This window comes from Heterodontus francisci, chromosome 8 (assembly GCF_036365525.1).
Source record: "Heterodontus francisci isolate sHetFra1 chromosome 8, sHetFra1.hap1, whole genome shotgun sequence".
Lineage (NCBI taxonomy): Eukaryota > Metazoa > Chordata > Chondrichthyes > Heterodontiformes > Heterodontidae > Heterodontus > Heterodontus francisci.
The window spans coordinates 106,773,234-106,797,496 of record NC_090378.1 but is presented as its reverse complement, the minus strand read 5'-3'; the positions used below and the strand labels follow the sequence as shown (position 1 = coordinate 106,797,496).

Below are 24,263 nucleotides of genomic sequence, written 5' to 3'. Positions count from 1 at the left end.
TTTGATTTATCACGATGAAAGAGCACAAACTGATTTCTTTCAGACTTGCTGGCTGGAGCACACATTTTTGGTACTTTCAATTCTTCATGCAGATTTACAAAATGAGTGTTTGAATGTATTCTCGTCCCCCACTTAAAATCTCTCCCTGGGAAGGTCCGCCATCCCACTGTTAGGCATGTGTTGTAAGTAGCCTTTGTTTGCTGATTGTTTTTTGACCAATGAGCATTTTCCTGATTAGATTTTGATTTCTAATCTCGCACTGTCTGTCTAATTTATAACTAGCAGATCTGAGAAAAATCAGTTCAGAAATAACTCCAGAAATGCCATTTTTTATTTGTAGAGCTTTTATTTGTAGATATTTTGCAAAATATCATAATTTGGTGACAAATTAAATAAGAGAGTGATGTGGAGTGGATTTGTGCATGTCTTGAATGGACGTAGATTTGTTAAGATTTGGAAATGCAAATTGAGAAAAAGGAGTTTGTGTCATGGTCTCCTTCAGAGCTGAAATTGCTTCATCACCAAATAAGAGTGAATCTGTCAGCAAATGTATTAGCATCTGAAGTTTGTCGTCTGTCCTGTATGGAGTGTAGAGCTGAGACACATAGCTGCTGTATTTTAAAATCCGTTTGTGTGTTTTGACTCAATGCCAATATCACCAGGTGGCTGGAGTCATCCCCTCTCCATTATTCGTATTGCAAATCCAGAGAGAAGTGGCTGTCACCAGAAGCCAACTGCTTGCCTCAAACATCCTGTGTGGTTGCCCAGTTCCGTCATGTGACTGGTGCCTTCCTCTCCTCCGTCTTCTTGTTCTGGACATATTCACTCTCTGCTTACGTAGGCGACAGTGTTTTGAGTTGCTATGCTTCAGTTTCATTTTTTAGTTTTTTTTCAATTATCATATCATGAGAGATCCTGAGGGTTGGAGCTGAAGGTGTGCTTGGTGACTTCATGACCACTGAAGATAATTGCTATTTAAAACTCATGCTACTTCAGTGCAAATGTCTGTCAACGGTTCAGTCAGGTGAGAAGTATTATTCGCTGACATTACATGCATTTCCAAGTGATGACCCCTTGCTTTTGTCTAAAGGGAGAAAATGGTGATATATCACTGCCCAAGAATTTGGTCGCCAGAATCAGTAGGAAAATAAGAGTAGGTTCCTCTAATTGGATGTCGTAGAAATTCTTTTCTCCATAAAGAATTCACATTTATTTCGATTTGGTTGGGAGTCTAAATTCAAATAAAAGAGATGAAAGGAACAACTGGTAATACGTAGCATGTCAATCAGCATCATGAAGAGAAAAATGTGTTCATTTGAAACACTAACCATCTAAGAATGTCTAGGATAGTCCAAGAGCTCCTGGTTGAAATGCTGGTATCAGTTAAACTAGTTATTTGGCAGTGGAAAGTACAAACAGAAAATGTAATCCAATCTGTTTGGCAATTGCTTCCCTTGCACCATTGCTTCCCTTGCACTATTTGGCCTTGTCATTTCTGTTGGTGCTGTATACTATTGTCAAGTTGTTGGTCAGTTGGTCCAGTTTGTGCGCATGTGCGCATGTCAATCTGAGTTCCACTGGAACTGGGTTGATCATGAGCTGAAAAGAAAAGTACTGCTTGAATTTATATAGTATATTTCATGTCTTCAAGTTGTGCCAAAACACTTCACAGTCACTTAAGTGCTTTTTGAAGTCTTGTCACTGTTGTTCTGTAGGCAAATAATGTTTTAATTGGATAGTTTGGTGCAAGTGCAAAATATCTGCTTTGCCTTCAAAAAGAATGCCCAGGAAACAGTTTGGTGCAACGCTGTGTAAGAATGTCGCATGATGGTAGAGAACAAGTTTTTGCCTACAGGCCTCCCTCTGGATGCTGAGTTATTGGTCTCTGCCATCCTCCTTTTCAGTGCCAAGCATAAAATTTCTCACTGGAAGGAAGGAATTCCATAAAGAATTGTGCATATCATAAAAGGCTGGTTTTTGAAAAGTACTGAAACAAAGTTCAGTCTGGAGACAAATGCAAGATAAGGAAGAACTTTTATTGAACAAATTTTTTGAGACACATGCAAAAAATGTTGTCCCTTATCATTCCTTAACTCGAGACCCACCTGTTCTTCATTACTGTCTCTTAAATGTGCTACATCATTTCTTGACCAAGTGGATGAGCAGACCCTTTTAGTTGCCATTGTTCATCTGTTGCTTATTCCTGAGGCTGGTAGATATGGATTGGAAGTTGATTGTGCTTTCTCCCAGGTTTGTTGTAGATATTTTGATGTTGGAGAATTAGTTCACTTAAACTGATAATGATATAGTGGAGATAAATGTGCTCCATTGGAGATGGCTGGGTCTTTTTACATACATGCAAATGGGCTGCACCATGAAGGTCGTACTTTGTGACTAACTCTGCAACAGATGATGTTCCATTTTTAACAGTCCACAAAATGTTGTGGGCTGCCTTAATGGCTCATTGCTAGACTGCATGGTGTGGCACTGAACTGTGTAGATAAAGATATCCAAGATTTAAATCTTAAGGGATGTTGTCATTGATCACAGTATCCTTAGCTAAGAACAAAGAGCAATCATTAGGATTCCCACTTGTGGCCATAGTGATCTCTGCTGATAGTGTACATTCTTACAATTGCTGTTTCTTGGTGAACATCCATGGTTTGTGTTGCTCACAGTTGAACTGCCTCCAGAAATACATTGTTAATGGATTTGTGCCTCTTTTGCTAAAATTGAAAGCAGCAGGAGTATTAGTGCATATGTGTGATAGGTGCCATTACTTTTCTCATAAGGACATGGCAGTTACTCATATAGTTAGGCATGAAGCACACAACAGAATTATTGCTATTTCCCCCTGCAAAAACCAGAGGTTGGCTTGTGACGAGGGAGGATGGACTTCAATTTTTAAAAATTGGCAGTTTTGGATCAGGTTGTATGTGTTTGCTGCTGAACCGATGGAAACATCAAGTATCAAGTTTACATTGTGCATTGAAACTTTGCGATAAAAAAGCTATTTATGTGAGTGTCCTACAGCAGTGAAAATATCTGAGCAAGTGGGTGAATGGAATTGCTACAGATAAGGCACTGCTGTTTATGAAATGACCTTCCAAGAATGGAGTGGGTTTTTGTTACATTCAGCTAATTGTGTGGATTCAGTGCAAGCAACTGAGGAGGCTGTTGGAGCAGAAGGTCCAGTGATTCTGTTTGGAAATTTTTGGAATGTGTTCTCGAGGCATCTGACCAGCTACAGAAGTGTTTGTCCTACTGGTGTCAGAAGGACTGCACTGCCCATCAATCCTGGATTTGTTTGACAGTGCATCTTTTGAAAGGATGTGTGATCAACTGCACTAGGATACAATGCTGCTTGTACACCAACTGGGTAGTGACTTGTATTAACTTGTGAAAGGAAGGACCAGGAAAGATGTGATTTACTTGTATGACATTCAGGAAGTTGGTGTGAAACTGGGAAACTAATCAGCATCATCTATTTCGGTAAGATTTTTCCACACACTCCATACCCCAGACTATCAAAGAGCGAACCAGTTGTTATGCAGTGGCAGAGCAATGCTTTGCTTAAGTAATGGCAGTAATATTAATGCATTTCTGAATGTTCTATATTGTAGACTGTGTTGCACTAGTTTGAAAAATTTTAAGTATCTTTTTGAAGAAGTGCATGGCCTGCTGTTGCTGCTGCTTTCCAAAACACGTAACTCTATTATTTTACAGTTGAATAGAAAGCAGGAAGGAAAGTTAGGCAATTTTGTTATGTAACATTCGCGCAGCAAAGATTGCGTCAGTTTGTGCCATGTTACCACATTTTTCTTTTCCAAGTAAATATCGAATCCCTTTTTAAAAATTGCTATTGTATCTCCATCCCTCACCCTTTTAGACAGTGCATTCCCATAACTCATTGCATTAAAAAAATTCTTGCCACCTCCCCCCTTATTTTACAATTATCTTAAATCTGTGTCCTCTGGTTGCCAACCCTCATGCCCGTAGAAACAGTTTAAAAAAAATTCATTCATGGGATGTAGGCGTCGCTGGCTGGGCCAGCATTTATTGCCCATCTCCAGTTGCCCTTAAGAAGGTGGTGGTGAGCTGCTTTCTTGAACCGCTGCAGTCCATGTCAGGTAGGGACACCCACAGTGCTGTTAGGAAGGGAGTTCCAGGATTTTGACCCAGCAACAGTGAAGGAATGGCGATATAATTCCAAGTGAGGAAGGTGTGTGACTTGGAGGGGCACTTGCGTTCCCATGCATTTGCTGCCCTTGTCCTTCTAGTTGGTAGAGGTCGCGGGTTTGGAAGGCGCTGTCTAAGGAGCCTTGGTGAGTTGCTGCAGTGCATCTTGTCGATGGTACACACTGCTGCCACTGTGTGCCGATGGTGGAGGGAGTGAATGTTTGTGCATGAGGTGCCAGTCAAGTGGTCTGCTTTGTCCTGGATGGTGTGCAGCTTCTTGAGTGTTGTTGGAGCTGCACTCATCCAGGCAAGTGGGGAGTATTCCATCACACTCCTGACTTGTGCCTCGTAGATGGTGGACAGGTTTTGGGGAGTCAGGAGGTGAGTTACTCGCCATAGGATTCCTAGCCTCTGCCCTGCTCTTGTAGCCATGGTATTTATATGTCTACTGGTAGAATTTCTCACCCACAGCTGTTACAAAAATTTCTAAATTCACTTGTAACAGCCCTTCAAAACACTCCCACAGGGGATGCTGAGACCAAGTGGGCCCACATCAGAGACGCCATCTATGAGTCAGCTTTGACCACCTACGGCAAAAGTGCGAAGAGAAATGCAGACTGGTTTCAATCTCATAATGAAGAGCTGGAACCTGTCATAGCCGCTAAGCGCATTGCACTTTTGAACTACAAGAAAGCCCCCAGCGATTTAACATCCGCAGCACTTAAAGCAGCCAGAAGTACTGCACAAAGAACAGCTAGGCGTTGCGCAAACGACTACTGGCAACACCTATGCAGTCATATTCAGCTGGCCTCAGACACCGGAAACATCACAGGAATGTATGATGGCATTAAGAGAGCTCTTGGGCCAACCATCAAGAAGATCACCCCCCTCAAATCTAAATCGGGGGACATAATCACTGACCAACGCAAACAGATGGACCGCTGGGTTGAGCACCACCTAGAACTGTACTCCAGGGAGAATGCTGTCACTGAGACTGCCCTCAATGCAGTCCAGCCTCTACCAGTCATGGATGAGCTGGACATACAGCCAACCAAATCGGAACTCAGTGATGCCATTGATTCCCTAGCCAGCGGAAAAGCCCCTGGGAAGGACAGCATTACCCCTGAAATAATCAAGAGTGCCAAGCCTGCTATACTCTCAGCACTACATGAACTGCTATGCCTGTGCTGGGACGAGGGAGCAGTACCCCAGGACATGCGCGATGCCAACATCATCACCCTCTATAAAAACAAAGGTGACCGCGGTGACTGCAACAACTACCGTGGAATCTCCCTGCTCAGCATAGTGGGGAAAGTCTTTGCTCGAGTCGCTCTGAACAGGCTCCAGAAGCTGGCCGAGCGCGTCTACCCTGAGGCACAGTGTGGCTTTCGTGCAGAGAGATCGACTATTGACATGCTGTTCTCCCTTCGTCAGATACAGGAGAAATGCCGTGAACAATAGATGCCCCTCTACATTGCTTTCATTGATCTCACCAAAGCCTTTGACCTCGTCAGCAGACGTGGTCTCTTCAGACTACTAGAAAAGATCGGATGTCCACCAAAGCTACTAAGTATCATCACCTCATTCCATGACAATATGAAAGGCACAATTCAACATGGTGGCTCCTCATCAGAGCCCTTTCCTATCCTGAGTGGTGTGAAACAGGGCTGTGTTCTCGCACCCACACTTTTTGGGATTTTCTTCTCCCTGCTGCTTTCACATGCGTTCAAATCCTCTGAAGAAGGAATTTTCCTCCACACAAGATCAGGGGGCAGGTTGTTCAACCTTGCCCGTCTAAGAGCGAAGTCCAAAGTACGGAAAGTCCTCATCAGAGAACTCCTCTTTGCTGACGATGCTGCTTTAACATCTCACACTGAAGAATGCCTGCAGAGTCTCATCGACAGGTTTGCGTCTGCCTGCAATGAATTTGGCCTAACCATCAGCCTCAAGAAAACGAACATCATGGGGCAGGATGTCAGAAATGCTCCATCCATCAATATTGGTGACCACGCTCTGGAAGTGGTTCAAGAGTTCACCTACCTAGGCTCAACTATCACCAGTAACCTGTCTCTAGATGCAGAAATCAACAAGCGCATGGGTAAGGCTTCCACTGCTATGTCCAGACTGGCCAAGAGAGTGTGGGAAAATGGCGCACTGACATGGAACACAAAAGTCTGAGTGTATCAGGCCTGTGTCCTCAGTACCTTGCTCTATGGCAGCGAGGCCTGGACAACGTATGCCAGCCAAGAGCGACGTCTCAATTCATTCCATCTTCGCTGCCTTCGGAGAATACTTGGCATCAGGTGGCAGGACTATATCTCCAACACAGAAGTCCTTGAAGCGGCCAACACCCCCAGCTTATACACACTACTGAGTCAGCGGCGCTTGAGATGGCTTGGCCATGTGAGCCGCATGGAAGATGGCAGGATCCCCAAAGACACATTGTACAGCGAGCTCGCCACTGGTATCAGACCCACCGGCCGTCCATGTCTCCGTTATAAAGACGTCTGCAAACGCGACATGAAATCGTGTGACATTGATCACAAGTCGTGGGAGTCAGTTGCCAGCATTCGCCAGAGCTGGCGGGCAGCCATAAAGACAGGGCTAAATTGTGGCGAGTCGAAGAGACTTAGTAGTTGGCAGGAAAAAAGACAGAGGCGCAAGGGGAGAGCCAACTGTGCAACAGCCCCAACAAACAAATTTCTCTGCAGCACCTGTGGAAGAGCCTGTCACTCCAGAATTGGCCTTTATAGCCACTCCAGGCGCTGCTTCACAAACCACTGACCACCTCCAGGCGCGTATCCATTGTCTCTCGAGATAAGGAGGCCCAAAAGAAAGAAACTCCAGTTCAGTCTCTGGTCAATGGTAACCCCTAGGATGTTGATGGTGGGGGATTCAGTGATGGTAATGCCATTGAATGTCAAGGGGAGATGGTTAGATTCTCTCTTGTTGGAGATGGTCATTGCCTGGCACTTGTGTGACGCGAATGTTACTTGCCACTTATCAGCATAAGTCTGGATATTGTCCACCATCCTCCTTGGCGCTAGGTATGACTCCAACTAATGGAGAGCTTTCCCCCTGACTCCCATCTAAATTATTAAAGCCTCCATTAAATCTCCCCTTAATTGTCTCTGCTGTACAGAGAATTGTCCTAGCCTCTCTCGTCTTTTCATGTTACTGAAATCCCTCATAACTCGTACCATTCTAGTAAATCTCCTCTGCACCCTCTGTAAGGCCATGCCAATCTTCCTAAAATGTGGTGCCCAGAATTCAACATAGTACTGCAGCTGAGGTCTAATCAGCTTTGCAAAAGTTCACCATAACTTCCTTGCTTTTGTACTTTACGCCTCGATTTATAAAGCTAATGATCCTGTATTTTTTTTTTAACTGCCTCAGAGAGATTTGTGTATTCGAATCCCTAGGTGTAGTTCTTGCAGCCCCTTTAACGTTGTACCATTTTGTTTATATTGCCACTCATTTTTCCTTCCAAAATGAATCAGTTCACACTTCTGTGTATTAGATTTCATCTGAAATGTATCACTATTTGATGTCCTCCTGAAGGCTTACTACCCTTCTCACTGTTTGCTCATTTCCAAGTTTTCTGTCATCTGCAAACTTTGGAATTCTGTCCCCTATACCCAAGTCCAGCCAATTAATATGTCCAAAAGAGCATTGGTCCTGATACCAACTTTTAGAAGACTCCACGGTACACTTCCCTCCAGTCTGAAAAATAACCATTCATCACTACTATCTGCTTTCAGTCTCTTACCACTGTGTTTGTTTATTTATTTTTATCCATTGATGGGATGTGAGCATGTTGCCTATCCCTGCAGTCCATGTGGTATAGGTACACCCTCAGTGCTCTTAGGGATGGAGTTCCAGGATTTTGACACAGCAACAGTGAAGGAACGCTGATATATTTACAAGTCATGATGGTGTATGGCCTGGAGGGGAAATTGCAGGTGGTGGCACTTTCATGCGTCTGCTGCCCATGTCCTTCTAGGTGGTGGAGGTTTTGTATTTGGAAGGTGCTGTTGAAGGAAGCTTGGCAAGCTGCTGCAATGCATCTTGTAGCTGGTACACACAGCTGCCACTGTGTACTGGTGGTGGAGGGTGCCAATCAAACAGACTGCTTTGTCCCATGATTTTCAATTTTGCTGACAAGTTTATAATGTGGTACCTTATCAGATGCCTTTTGCAAGTCTGTATGTGCAACATGAACTGTACTGTCCTCATCAACCTTCTCTCTTATTTCATTGAAGTACTCAATAAAGTTGGTCAGATATGCTTTGACTTTAACAAATCTATGTTGGCTATCATTTAATAACCTATGTTTTCCCAAATTACAATTTTATTGTGAATTATGGTTTCTAAAAGTTTCCCTACCGTTGACAGGCCTGCTGTTAACTGGTTTATCGCTCCCCCGATTATGAACAGGCGTGTACCTGTGCAACCCACCAGACTTCTGACACCACGCCCATGTCAAAAGAGGATTGAAGGATTGTGGCCATTTCCAGTCTTGCTTCCCCCAGCAACCAAGGATGCATTCTACTTTGAAAGCTGCAAACATTTTAAGTCTTTCCTCTATTTTTAGCCTATCAAATTTCTCTACTGTCTCCTCCTTTACTGGGACAATTGCACCATTCTCTTTTATGAAAACAGATGCAAAGTATTCATTTAGTACCTCAGTCATGCCGTTTGCCTTCATAAGATTTTATTTTTAGTCCCTAATGGGCCTCGCCCTTCCTTTGAGTGTTCTTTTACTTATGCGTTTGGAAAAAGCTTTAGTGTTCCCTTTTCTCATGCGTTCTCTTTGCACCTAACTTCCTTTTTCAGGTCTTTTCTGCATTTTCTGTATTCTGCTTGACTTTACTGTATAATGAATCTGACATGTATCATAAGCTTCTTTTCTCTGTTTTATTTTCATCTCAATTTTATTTTTTTAGTCATCTACAGAACTGTAGTTTTGGATGCCCTTCCTTTCCTCCTCATAAGAGTGTACACCAAACCTCTTTACATCCTTGGTCCAAAGGTCTAATGCAGGTGGGAAGTATACAGTAAATGGCAGAACCCTTAGGAGTATTAACAGGCAGAGAGATCTGGGCGTACAGGTCCACAGGTCACGGAAAGTGGCAACGCAGGTGGATAAGGTAGTCAAGAAGACATACGGCATGCTTGCCTTCATCGGTCGGGACATAGAGTATAAAAATAGGCAAGTCATGCTGCAGCTGTACAGAACTTTAGTTAGGCCACACTTAGAATATTGCGTGCAATTCTGGTCGCCACACTACCAGAAGGACATGGAGGCTTTGGAGAGGGTACAGAAGAGGTTTACCAGGATGTTGCCTGGTCTGGAGGGCATTAGCTATGAGGAGAGGTTGGATAAACTCGGATTGTTTTCACTGGAACGATGGAGGTGGAGGGGCGACATGATAGAGGTTTACAAAGTTATGAGCGGCATGGACAGAGTGGATAGTCAGAAGCTTTTTCCCAGGGTGGAAGAGTCAGTTTCTAGGGGACATAGGTTTAAGGTGCAAGGTGCAAAGTTTAGAGGGTATGTGCGAGGCAAGTTCTTTGCACAGAGGGTGGTGAGTGCCTGGAACTTGCTGCCGGGGGAGGTGGTGGAAGCAGGTACGATAGCGACGTTTAAGAGGCATCTTGACAAATACATGAATGGGATGGGAATAGAGGGATACGGTCCCCGGAAGTGCAGCAGGCTTGGAGGGCCGAATGGCCTGTTCCTGTGCTGTACTGTTCTTTGTTCTTTGTTCAAACATGGGCAAAAGAGATGAATTCCAGAGCTGCGGTGAGAGTGACTGCCCTTGACATCAAGACAACATTTGATTAAGTGTGGCATTAAGGAGTTTTAGTAAAACTGAAGTCATTGATCAGCACCCTGACCTCCACCTTAAACATACACTTCCTGCACAACGAGCACAGTGTTTCTGCACTGTGTACCTTCTATTGCACTGCAGCAACTCACCAAGGCTTATTTGACAGCACGTCCCAAACCTTTGACCTCTATCACCAAGGGCAGCGAGCGTTTGGGACCACCGCCATCGCTGAGTTCCCCTCGAAGTCATACACCATACTGACTTGGAAATACATCACTGTTCCTTCATCGTTACTGAGACAAAATCCTAACAGCATTGTGGATGTACCTACACCTTAAAGAATGCTGTGGTTCAATACGGCAACTCACCACCACCTTCTCGGGCAATTGAGGATGGGCAACAAATGCTGGCGTTGCTTGCGATTCCCACATCGCATGAATGAATAAGTTAAAAAGAATTAATGGGGCAATATTTTTGGCATGATATGTGTTTGCCTTGCCCTGGCCCCAGTCCTTACTTTGGCAAATACATAAAGCACGTCCTGTCTAGGTACAGGAGGATATGGTGCAAGTGTAGAGATAAAAGCAGCATTAATGTCAGAAAATGTACACAGGTCAATAGTGAATCTGATGTGTATCCTGCAGGGGTGGATAGCATGGGTGCTTTGCATTTGGACTGAATGCAATGTCAATTTCATTGAATAAGTAGAATAAATTGAATAAAAAGGAATACCGTTATTGTCTTATTTAATCTCTCTTTGAGGAAAAACTGCCTGTCACTTAAAGTTGCACTTTTGAACTTTCAACTGCTTTGCCTTTAGTCCTCTGTTCATCACGATACCTTTCTCCTGAGAGATTGCTGCCATTCAGATGCAACGTTAAACTAAACCCATCTGAAGGAGTAGGGGAGTTCTCCCTGGTGTCTTGGCCAGTATTTTTCTCTCAAGCAACGTCACTAAAAAACACATTATCTGCCCATTATCTCATTACTGTTTGTGGGACCTAGCTGTGTGCAAATTGGCTGCTGCATTTGCCTACAACAGTGACTAAATTTCAAAAGTACTTAATTTGCTCTAAAATGCTTTAGGACCTCTTGAGGTTTGAAAGGCACTAGACACAAAATAACGAACAATGACGGACAGTTAAAGATTCTCTGGCCCATTCAACCTGTATTAAAGAATTGATATTGTATCACAATATATAGTCTCCGCATCCCACCTGAAATCATATGATGTTCTGGGAGAGCTGAAAAAGCAAATTAAAACCCAGGTCAGGCTGGTAAAAGAACTCTGGCAAATTTCTCTCCCATCCATTTGCACGATCAAAACTAGTCCAGGAGATCCCTCTGGTCCTCATATTGCAGTGCAGTACCTGTCTTTCGATCGTTGCTCCAGCCAGGAACAGGTCCAGCTTTCGCTTGAAGGACTTCAGCAAGTCAGCGTCCACTGCATGAAATGATAGTCTGTTCCAAAGGTTGACTATTTTCTGGGAGAAGAATCACTTCCTGACCTCTAACCTAGATCTGGCCTATTAAAACTTAAAATTGTGAACCCAGTACCCCCAACCTGTTGAGTTGTCCATAATATATTCCCTTAATTTTGTCGCCCTCCTCTTACCCATTCCAAAGTCTCAAAATCACTCACCATGTGAGGAGGCCAAAACTGGACACAGTATTCGAACTGAGAGCTTGGCCAAGGTCTTGTATGAGGACCAAATAGTATCCTTGTAGATCTTTTTTTGCACCTACTCCAGTGCATCTGTATCCTTATTGTAATATGGAGACCAGAACTGTGCACAGTATTCTAAGTGTAGTCTAACCAAGATCTGACATTTAGTGTAACTTCTCTGCTTTTCAATTCTATTGCTCATGGAATTAACCCCAGTGCTTTGTTTACTCCCTTTATGGTTGCATTGTTACTTTGGATGATTTTGTGAAACTCTACCCCTATGTCCCTTTGTGCCTTGACCCAATTTAGACTTTTACTTTCCAAGCATTGTAAATTATAGATGAAGACGCAACTGTTACCATCTGATAATTTGCGCAATATCTTTTGCACTGGTTGCAAATGTAAATGTTAACTCTAATTTGTTGTGAGACCTCATTTAGTTTGAAAATATAACATATTTTGGTAGATCTCACTGAAAATAACAACACTCAACACTGAGATGATTTATAGTCTTTTTTTGCATCATAACTCCCACTCCTAACATTACATTGAAGTTAACTACTCTGATATATGCTAAATTAATCCTTTACTGTGGATTAATTGGTTACACTTGGAGCAGTGCTGTATGCTGCATATCAGCCAAGAGGCATAAATGAAGAATGTGTATTTATGTACATCTTACCAGTCATCCAGAATACTTCACACAGAATAAACTACTTTGGAAATGTTGGGCACAGTAAGATCTCGCCAACAATAATGAGGTGAATGAGTAGTTAATTTATTGATGGTATTGGTTGAGGGAGTATGTTGACTGGGACATTTGGAGAACTTCCCATTCTTTGGTGTGTTGGGATTTTTATTGTCCAGACAGATGGGGCCTCAGTTTAAAGTCATCTGAAAATGATTCAGAGATGAGAGTGCGACCAATCCAAGCTGACACTGCCAAGTGCTTGAGCTTAAATTAGTTGTTGTATTATTTTGCCTGGTAACCATCCTATAAGCTTCTGATTGGTGAAGACTTTGTTGCACAACAAACGTCCAATAATTAATCCTTGTTGACCCCCAGCACAAAATATCTGTTTGAAAAATATATCTGGCTGTTGGCCAGGATTGAAAATACTGATTCTGGTATTTAGACACAATGTTGCTTTTGTTGGTGTACACAAGCCGTTTTGTCAAATTTTTGAAATATGAAGTAGTGAATTTAGGCTCATTTGTCCAGAATTGAATCTATTTAAATGCAGGATGCTTCTATCATTGACCTGTGTACAGATTTACAATTATGTCAAGACTACTATGTGTATTTATTCTGCCTGTCACGTAAGTCCTCTGGTATTTCAGATGTGCAGCCTCTTATGAGTGGCTGGCCTTCAGTTAAACGTGTTGTGGATAGGTGTGTGGCAGGTAGATAAGGGAGATGGAGATGTTGGGTAAGTGACAACATTTAGATACAAACTCTTGATTTGAAATTTTTCCAGAGTTACTGAAATAGCTTTTGCTCATTACTAACATTTTATTATCATCAAACAGCTTAATTCTAATAAGTACCAGAAGAAAATATAACCAGCAGGTTTATCTATATGAAACATGAAATGGCAGCTAAGAAACCAAGTAGTTCCCTTTCCTTCACCCCATAGCCATTCTGAGAAACACATCCATTCTTATGAGACCCAGATGATAAATTGTGGAGAATGTTTGTTGATCATTTATGAACTAGACTGAAAAATTTGGAAAACTCTTTAAAAGTTGAAACCTTCTTTTATATTGATGCCTGTTTGAATCTGATTCTGGGAGGCAGGTCTCAGCATTTATGCAACTAAATCCGGCTCCCTGATCCAGGCAGCAAACTTGTATGCCCAAGAAAGACCAGATATACAGATGAAATCAAGGACAAGACTTAGCAGTGAAAATCTCATTGACGCCAGTTTTCCTGAATCTAACTTAAACAAATGCCAGCGTCAGAATGATTATTGAAGATTGTTAAATTTGACTTTGAGCTGATGTGTAGAAAAGTGAGATGAAAATCCACAGTCCAATTCTTTGTCCCACCTCCAATTTATTATTTTGTTTTTTTTTTGGCTGAAGCAGCATGTTCGACACAGCAAACCCACAATAAGATGCCAGGACGTCAGTTGAATACAGTAAGTGTTGGAAGAAAGTGTTGAATGATCTTATGACACATGATCCCTTGGCTTCAACTTACTGCAAAATTTGATGAACTCGACATTGTTTTACATTGGCAACTTTAGTAAAGCTTGATGAGTTCTAAGCGGAATAGACTTTGAGAATTTACCTGGGAAGGTTATCACTGAACACTAGAAATGGGATCAAAAGACTACTGCAGGCACATATGATGAGTGAGTGGATGATTGATTAAAAATGGTCAGTTTGTAGTTCTAAAATTTGGTGATGAATTCTGCCCCATGGTATGGTTTACGCAATTGACTCTTTGTGTGCATGTATTTGATTTCTTTCCAGTGATTCAACTTTTTCCATCACAGTTATCCATTCTTATTGGCAATCATAGCTTTCTTCATTTATGTTTATATTTTCTTCAGCCAGTTTTATAAACCATGGCTTCAGACATAATAATACAAGAATCTTTGGCCAGAGTCCCTTCACTGGGATCTAATGAGATGTGTTTGCTCTTGCTGATTGGCTATTGCCTTGTCTCCTTTACATAATAAGCTTTTACCACAGGACAGAGCTTGAACTTGACTAGGGTTTTTTGTTATCATCTGATGGGATGTGTTTGCCAGAGAACACAGCACTAGATAGCAGCAATGTGCTGGTAGCTCCTCACTTGGGCTTCATGGGAAACTTTGTCCACAAGTGCTGACACGTACCTTAAATGTAAATATTTCATAGTGTTTGATATCTTCTCCATCCAGAGGATTGACAATCATGATGTGAATTGAAAGGCAGGGTCACAGAGGGATAAATTAGAAAAAAGTGTACCTTTGTTAGTGATTTGATTTATTCCTTAATTCAGATGAGTTCCTGAAATACCTGTTGAGATCCGTTATCACTCTGATCTCTTAGTTTTTTGGAGATGTTTTGGTTTATTTTCAATAAAAGCAACATTTTTATGAAGCCTTTAATGTAGAAAAACATTCCTAAGCACTTCACAGATCAGATGAAAAAGGAGTGTTGTTATAATTGGGTAATGGAAGAGGTGTGAAGAAACTGGCTTTCTATAAGTTTTGAATGAGAGCAAGATAAGCACATTAGTGCATGGGAAGGGAGCAAATTTCAGAGAATATGGCCTTGAGGCTAGACCTCCAGTGGTGGAGTGGAGGGAAATACACAGAAGACCAGAGTTTTAGGAGCAGAAGAGATGAGAAAGAATGTAAGCCAGGAGGATGTTGCCCAGCTTGGGGTGGGGGTGGGGAGAACGGAACAGGCGGAAAGCCAACGTAGTATTTGAGGTTGAGGAAAAGGGTTTTAAATTTCACCAGGGACAAGGAGCAAATGTGGATTAGTGAGAATAGGGTAATTTAGTATGGATCCAAATGAGGGTAGCTAATAGAAGTTTGCAAAGAGTGCAAGTCAGGATGCTAATAATGAAGGGGCTGGACAAATAGTCATGTGGTAACTGAAGATCTGACATTATTTTCAGCAGTGATGGTGGTGAGGTAGTTTTGGAGGTAGACAATGAGACAAAGTTACAAAGCATGTGGATAAAAAATTGGGCGTGAAACTCATTTCTGGATTGAATAGAATTCTGAGCCTGAGCAAGCCACGAGTGAGGAGATAATCAGAGGCACGGCACCAGAGTTCTTTGTGAGAGGCCAAAAATTATTGTTTGTGGCTTCCTCATGTACAATTGGGTAGTGTTTGCATTCAGAGAGACCTGACTGTCATTGTACATGAATCATGGAAAATTAATATGCAGGTCCAGCAAGCAGTTGGAAAGGCAAATGGTATGTTAGCTTTTATTACAAAGGGAATGGAGTATAGAGTAAAGAAGTCATAGTACAATTATACAGGGCATTGGTGAGGCCACACCTGTAGTAGTGTGTGCAGTTTTGGTCTCCTTACTTCAGGAAGGTGTTGTGATTCCCGTGGTGATCACAAGCCAAAAGAATCCATCCACTGGCCAACCCCAATTTAGAAACAAAACCAGACAAGATTTCACTTTTACAAGTGTTAGTTTTAACACTCAAACTAAAACCAACACAAATTAAACAATTATCAGATGCAACAAAGAGAGATCTCATTGATCATCTGGGCAGTCCTCTCAGCAAAGATAGCAACAGTTATGGCCACAAAGTCCTTCAGATCTCTGAACTTTTCAGGTGATCTCCAGATCCCTTCTCCAAGATGCAGACACAAATGTGATATCTGCTGTCATCAGCAAGCTTTGCAGTCTTCCCTTCAACATTTTGGTCTTGTCGCCTCTTGAACATCCTCGGCCCTGCTCACGACAGTCTTGATGGCTTGATTCCATGAATAACTCTTTAAGGTACTGAAAACAGCTGTAGCAACCCATATTTGCCAAGGGCCAGCTCCTAGGAAACAGCTTCTAATCACAGCAGCTTGTATTTTTAAAAACAACAGCCTGGTGCTTGCTTCAACGCTGCAATCTCCAATCTGAGCTCCAGTCACATGTCTCTGGTCATACCCCTGACCATGTGACTATTTGTTTTACCTGATTCCATCCATTTCTGATTTCCCCAAAGCTTTGAAGTTTTGGTTTCATTTTTCAGGAAAGGACTGTCTCAGAAAAAATACAAGCTTTGATCCAAGGTCAGTGCACCTAGCAGTACATTCAGTAGGGCAGCTGTTCAGATAGGAGTCTGCACACACACACTCCATCATAAAGGATATACTTTCCCCACAGCGTGTGCAAGAAAGGTTCACTAAACTATTTCCAGGAATGAGGAGATTGACCTCTGAAGAGAGATTGTGTAGACCAGGCCGATATTCCCTTGAGTTCAGAAGAATGAGAGGTGAACTGATTGAAACATAAAATTTTAAGGGGCTTGATAGGGTAGATGCTGAGAAAATGTTTCTCCTGGCTCGGGAATTTAGAGCGCTGGGTCACAGTCTCAGAATAAGGGGACGGCCATTTAGGACTGAGATGAGGAAAGATTTCTTCACTCAAAGGGTTGTTAATCGGTGGAATTCTATACCCCTGTCATGCAGGCCCCCACATGCCAAGAATGGGACACATTAATTTTGCCATTAATTTGTTACAAGGGGTTGCCAGGCCCCTGGCTGGAAAGGCATTTTTGCATATTAACAGACAGTGTTTGTAGACAAAGGACCATTCCCTGACACATGCAATACCCAAAGCCAGAAGTGGTTATCCCAGTCGGTCATGTGACTATCCTGCTGGCCAATTTGGGGAGTTTTAAATTGTAGTGACAGTGTTGGAACTGGCAGAAAGCTCTTTGCTCCTGGATTGAAAGGACCTCTTCCGCCACAGCCTCTCCTGTCTGCTCCCATCTCTTTCTCGCGGAACTCCATAAACCGTCTGAAGACACATGAACCCCAAGAGAGAAAAGTCTCCTTTTTTTAAATTCATTCATGGGATGTGGGCGTTGCTGGCCAGGCCAGCATTTATTGCCCATCCCTAATTGCCCTTGAGAAGGTGGTGGTGAGCTGCCTTCTTGAACCGCTGCAGACCATTTGGGGTAGGTATAACCACAGTGCTGTTAGGAAGGGAGTTCCAGGATTTTGACCCAGCGACAATGAAGGAACGGCGATATAGTTCCAAGTCAGGATGGTGTGTGACTTGGAGGGGAACTTGCAAGTGGTGGTGTTCCCATGCATTTGCTGCCCTTGTCCTTCTAGTTGGTAGAGGTCATGGGTTTGGAAGGTGCTGTCGAAGGAGCTTTGGTGCATTGCTGCAGTGCATCTTATAGATGGTACACACTGCTGTAGATGGGGTGCCAATCAAGTGGGCTGCTTTGTCCTGGATGGTGTGCAGCTTCTTGACTGTTGTTGGAACTGCACCCATCCAGGCAAGTGGAGAGTATTCCATCACACTCCTGACTTGTGCTTTGTAGATGGTGGACAGGCTTTGGAGAGTCAGGAGGTGAGTTACCCACCTCAGGATTCCTAGCCTCTGCCCTGCTCTTGTAGCCATGGTATTTATATGGCGACTCCAGTTCAGTTTCTGGTCAATGGTAGCCCCTAGGATGTTGAATCCTAGGGGATTCAGTGATGGTAATGCCGTTGAATGTCAAGGGGAGATGGTTAGATTCTCTCTTGTTGGAGATGGTCATTGACTGGCACTTGTGTGGCGCAAATGTTACTTGCCACTTATCAGCCCAAGCCTGGATATTGTCCAGGTCTTGCTGCATTTCTACACGGACTGCTTCAGTATCTGAGGAGTCGCGAATGATGCTGAACATCCCCACTTCTGATTGAAGGAAAGTTATTGATGAAGCAGCTGAAGATGGTTGTGCCTAGGACACTACCCTGAAGAACTGCTGCAGTGATGTCCCGGAGCTCAGATGATTGACCTCCAACAACCACAACTATCTTCCTTTGCGCTAGGTATGACTCCAGCCAGCGGAGAGTTTTCCCCCTGATTCCCATTGACCTCAGTTTTGTTAGGGCTCCTTGATGCCATACTCGGTCAAATGCTGCCTTGATATCAAGGGCAGTCACTCTCACCTCACCTCTTGAGTTCAACTCTTTTGTCCATGTTTGAACCAAGGCTGTAATGAGGTCAGGAGCTGAGTGGCCTTGGCGGAACCCAGACTGAGTGTCACTGAGCAGGTTATTGCTAAGCAAGTGCCGTTTGATGGCACTGTTGATGACACCTTCCATCACTTTACTGATGATTGAGAGTAGGCTGATGGGGCGGTAATTGGCCGGGTTGGACTTGTCCTGCTTTTTGTGTACAGGACATACCTGGGCAATTTTCCACATTGCCGGGTAGATGCCAGTGTTGTTGCTGTACTGGAACAGCTTGGCTAGGGGCGCGGCAAGTTCTGGAGCACAGGTCTTCAGTACTATTGCCGTAATATTGTCAGGGCCCATAGCTTTTGCAGTATCCAATGCCTTCAGTCGTTTCTTGATATCACGAGGAGTGAATCGAATTGGCTGAAGTCTGGCATCTGTGATGCTGGGGACTTCAGGAGGAGGCCGAGATGGATCATCAACTCGGCACTTCTGGCTGAAGATTGTTGCAAATGCTTCAGCCTTATCATTCGCATTGATGTGCTGGGCTCCCCCATCATTGAGGATGGGGATATTTATGGAGCCACCTCCTCCAGTTAGTTGTTTAATTGTCCACCACCATTCACGGCTGGATGTGGCTGGACTGCCGAGCTTAGATCTTATCCGTTGGTTATGGGATCGCTTAGCTCTGTCTATTGCGTGCTGCTTACGCAGTTTGGCACGCAGATAGTCCTGTGTTGTAGCTTCACCAGGTTGACACCTCATTTTGAGGTATGCCTGGTGCTGCTCCTGGCATGCCCTCCTGCACTCTTCATTGAACCAGGGTTGGTCTCCTTGCTTGATGGTAATGGTAGAGTGGGGCATATGCCGGGCCATGAGGTTGCAGAATGTGGCTGAGTACAATTCTGCTGCTGCTGATGGCCCACATCGCCTCCTGGATGCCCAGTTTTGCATTGCTAGATCTGTTCGAAATCTATCCCATTTAGCACCGTGATAGTGCCACACAGCACGATGGAGGGTATCCTCAGTGTGAAGGCGGGACTTTGTCTCCACAAAGACTGTGTGGTGGTCACTCCTACCAATACTATCATCGACAGATGCATCTGTGGCAGGCAGATTGGTGAGTATGAGGTCATGTATGTTTTCCCCTCTTGTTGGTTCCCTCACCACCTGCCACATACCAAGTCGAGCAGATATGTCCTTTTGGGACTCGGCCAGCTCGGTAAGTAGTGGCGCTACCGAGCCACTCTTGGTGATGGACATGAAGTCCCCCACCCAGAGTACATTTTGTGCCTTCGCCACCCTCTGTGCTTCCTCCAAGTGCTGCTCAACATGGAGGAGTACTGACTCATCAGCTGAGGGAGGGCGGTAGGTGGTAATCAGCAGGAGGTTTCCTTGTCCATGTTTGATCTGATGCCATGAGACTTCATGGGGTCCAGAGTCGATGTTGAGTACTCCCAGGGCAACTCCCTCCCTACTGTATACCACTGTGCCACCACCACTGGTGGGTCTGTCCTGCTGGTAGGACAGGACATATCCGGGGATGGTGATGGCTGTGTCTGGGACATTGTCTGTCAGGTATGATTCCGTGAGTATGACTATGTCAGGCTGTTGCTTGACTAGTCTGTGGGACAGCTCTCCCACCTTTGGCACAAGCCCCCAGATGGTAGTAAGGAGGACCTTGCAGGGTCGACAGGGCTGGGTTTGCCTTTGTTGTTTTCAGTGCCTAGGTCGATGCCGGATGGTCTGTCTGGTTTCATTCCTTTTTATTGACTTTGTAGTGGTTAGATACAACTGAGTGGCTTGCTAGACCATTTAAGAGGGCATGTAAGAGTTAACCACATTGCTGGAGTCACATGTAGGCCAGACCAGGTAAGTACAGCAGATTTCCTTCCCTAAAGGATATGCGTGAACCAGATGGGTTTTTACAACAATCGACAATGGTTTCATGGCCATCATTAGACTAGCTTTTAATTCCAGATTTATTAATTGAATTCAAATTCCACCTTCTGCTGTGGTGGGATTTGAACCCATATCCCCAGAGCAATACCCTGGGTCTCTGGGTTACCAGTGACAATACCACTACGCCACCGCCTCTCCTACAGTGAACAAGGTTTAAAAAGAATAAAGGATCCAACAAAAAGCGAGATCTACCTACAAAAAGACTCTACAGTGAGCTCGAAGAACTGCAGCAGCAACTCTTCAGATATTGCCTCAAACCTTTCCACTTTATTTTTCTTTTGCTCTTTTCTGTCTCTATTTGCATGTGTGTATCGAGTATGCATGTTAGTGTGGGCACGTCGTGTATCCATGGGTGTCAATTGAATTATGTTTAATAAAATTTCACCTTCTTTAAAGCTAAGAAAGCCTGTTTGTGCTCGATTCTTTACCATATAATTGGAAAGTGGTGAACAATGATTCACCACGGGAGAGCTAAAAACACAGTGTCTTTAAAAATAAAACCCTGTTATAGTAAGACCAGGTGAAGGCTGAAAGGGAACCCTAGACCTCTTTTTCACCTGGTCGTAACAAAAGTTTGGGTGCTCGCGTCCGGAATTGACCCACAGATAAATGAGAGAAATTAGAAGTGGGAAGCCAAATTGTTCCCACTAAAAAAAGAGCAATATTAATACAGGTTTTCTTGTAGTTGTGTTTGATTGAATACTAACAAGTCTGCAACTGAAGGTAGTAGCTCTCCAAGCCAGGGTGAAGTAACTAGGGATAAGTTAAAAGCACTGTCTATGGAGGAGTTGAGGAAAATGGCTGAGCAGTGTGGATCACTGAACGTATCATGGCTAGGAAGTCTGAAGACCTAAGGTTAGTGGCCAACCATTTTTGCCTTGAATCTGAAGAAGCAGAAGCAGTGTTAGAAGTAGACCCAGACAGGGTACTGCTAGCAAAGATACAATTGGAACAAAGGAAACTTGAATTCGAAGACAGGGAAAGAAAAAGGGAGTGACAGGCAAAAGAGAGGCAGGAGAGGGCGAAAGAAAGAATATTCCAGAAGGATCGTGAAGAAAATGAAAGGCAGGAGAGAAGGAGAAAGAATATTCCAGAAAGAATGCGAAGAAAGAGAGTTGAAGTGGCTTGAGTTAAATAGGGGGTGACAGAGTAACCCCAGTGAAAGCATGGCCAATATGGATTAGTGTAATTCAGGGCTGGGTACAAAATTGCTAAAACTCGCTCAACTAATTCCGAAATTCAATGAGGAAGATGTGGAGGCATTTTTTGTGTCTTTTAAGAAACTGGCAAGGCAGCTAAAATGGCCATCTGAGGTCTGGTCTTTATTACTACAAAGCAAGCTAACTGGAAAAGCCCATGAGGCTTATTCCCTGTTGCTCGATGAGAGTTAATCAAATTATGAACTGACCAAAAATGCTATCTTCGGGGCATATGAATTAGTACCCGAAGCCTATCGCCAAAAGTTTGGAACCCTCAAGAAGCAAGCTAATCAAACTTATCTGGAGTTTGAAAGAAGTAAGCAGCTGGCTTTTGACCAGTGGCTGAGGACTGTTAAAGTACAGCTCAGCTATGAGAATCTCAGGGAAGTAATTCTTTTGGAGGAATTTAAACACTCTCTCCCACTCTCCATAAAGACCCATGTAGAGGAGCAGCAGGTCCAGAGAGCCCGACGAGCGGCTGTTCTCGCTGATGAGTTTGCTTTAATTTATAAGTTGGTTTCCCAAAGGAGAACCTTTCCTAGTCACCCCCACAAATCCAAAAAGGACAAAGGGTAGGAAGGTCATAGAAGCCCAGGCAGTCCTGGGAGAGAAAGGAAAGCAGGATACACAGGGGTCCCTCCTCCAGCCAAAAAGGAAGGTGCTGTGAGCAAGATTGAGACCCGGAGACCTGTGTGCTTCCATTGTAATAAAGCAGGGCATTTAAAAGCTGACTGCTGAAAACTAAAGGGAAAACCAGTAGGATTAATCAGGGCACACCCGCTCAGTGAAGAAAGAAACCTGATGGAAAGCGCAGCAGAACAAGCTGTGGCTTTAACTGCAGTAAGAGCGAGACCCAGGAGGCTTATGGCTGCAAGTGCAGGAAAAATTAATCGGGTTCCTGAGGGTTATCAAGGTTTTGGATTTGAAGGGAAAGTAACCTCATATTCCTCGAGTGGGGCAAGCAAGCCCATAGTGATTCTCAGGGACACAGGGGCCACTAGATCCCTCTTACTGGGAAAAGGCCTGACCTTTACCCCAGAGACCGCAGTGAATTCCAAAATGGTGGTGAATGGTATTGGAGGGCAGTGTATGCCTGTACCTGTACACCAGGTGCACCTGGAGTGTGACCTAGTTTCGAGACCGGTGACCATAGGGCTTGTCCCTAGTTTGCCTGGGGATGGGGTTGACCTGCTCCTAGGTAATGATCTGGTGGGGGTGAAGGTGGTAGCCTCCCCCCAGTAGTGAAAGAAAGACCGCAGGAGGTCAGAGAGTCAGGGCAGTGGCAGGAGATGGACCCCTGCAGTTTCCCTGTATGTGTACTGGATCAGGCCATAACCAAACCAACTACCCCAGAGGAGACTGCATTGGCACTGCAGGCAGTTGCCCATGAGGTCTGCCTGTCCGCGACTTTCTTTGGAAAGTTAGGAGATCCAGGAAATGAATTAAATGGATTTTCCCTACATGAGGCTCAGTGAGCTGACCCAGTATTGCGAGACATAGCACAGGCTGCCCAGTCTGAAAGTGAAGCAAAGGGAGTCCCTGATTGCCACAATTTGAAGAATGAGGTACTGATGAGGAAATGGAGTTCTCATCACAGACCTGAGAGCAAGGAGTGGGCAATAGTTCACCAGTTAGTGGTGCCACAGAGGTACCGGGGAGAAATATTAACAAGGGCCCAGGAGACTACAGTGGCTGTACTTGCACAAGACCAAAGCCCGCATAAGATAGCAGTTTGACTGAACAAAACTGAACAAAGATGTGGTGGACTACTACAGGATTTTCCACATGTGCCAGATTGAGGGGAAACACCAACCTATAGTGAAATCTGCACCCCTAATTCCTGTGTTAGGAGGACCTACTAGAGGGCTGGTGAACTGTAAGGGACCGAGATCAAAAAGGGACAGGCATGCACAAGGCTGGCAAAAGATTAGACAGGGAAGGCGAAAAAGTGACCAAGAGGGCTGGTTAAAGGAAGTCCAGGAGGAATCCCGGATGAAAACACCTACTGTCTGGTCAGCCAACCCGAAAAATGTGAAAAGCTAGACCCCACATCCTCCTATGTAAATGCAGGCTCTAGAAGCACCCCACCAGAGTTGCTAACAGCATGGTGGCACCTTGTCAAAGGCCTTCTGGAAATCCAAGTACAGTATGTCAACGGGCTCCTCTTTATCCACAGCATATGTTACTCCTTCAAAGAACTCCAATAAATTGGTTAAACATGATTTCCCCTTCACAAAATCATGCTGTCTATTCTCGATTACCTTGAGTTTTTCTAAGTGCCATAGCCTCCTTAATGATCGATTCTAACACCTTCCCCATGACAGACGTCAAGCCAACTGGCATATAGTTACCCGTTTTCTGCCTCCCCCACCCTTCTTGAATAGATGTGTTATATTTGCTACTTTCCAGTCTGATCGAACCTTTCAAAACCTTTCACAAAACTGGGTGGGAGGGTGAGTTGTGAGGAGGATGCAGAGAGGCTTCAGGGTGATTTGGACAAGTAGAGTGAGTGGGCTAATGCATGGCAGATGCAGTATAATGTGGATAAATGTGAGGTTATCCAATTTGGTAGCAAAAACAGGAAGGCAGATTATTATCTGAACGGCTATAAACTGAGAGAGGGGAATGTGCAGCGAGACCTGGGTCGTCGCTGAAGGTAAGCATGCAGGTGCAACAGGCGGTAAAAAAGGCAAATGGTACGTTGGCCTTCATAGCGAGAGGATTCGAGTACAGGAGCAGGGATGTCTTGCTGCAATTATACAGGGCCTTGGTGAGGCCACACCTGGA

At 44.0% G+C, this 24,263-nt stretch overlaps 1 protein-coding gene across 8 annotated transcripts in view; it reads left to right on the top strand.

Annotated features, from left to right (window-relative positions):
* rasal2 (RAS protein activator like 2) overlaps nucleotides 1–24,263 on the top strand; it is a 466,188-nt gene that overhangs the window by 210,045 nt on the left and 231,880 nt on the right. Inside the window, exon 1 of one of the 8 annotated variants that reach the window (XM_068037873.1) lies at nucleotides 808–1,024. The exons of the other annotated variants lie outside the window; for them this stretch is intronic. Coding sequence (XP_067893974.1) covers nucleotides 952–1,024 — 73 coding nt within the window. The 5' untranslated portion in view covers nucleotides 808–951. Of the gene's footprint in view, nucleotides 1–807; nucleotides 1,025–24,263 lie in introns of those variants that run through there. 8 annotated transcript variants of the gene reach the window in all.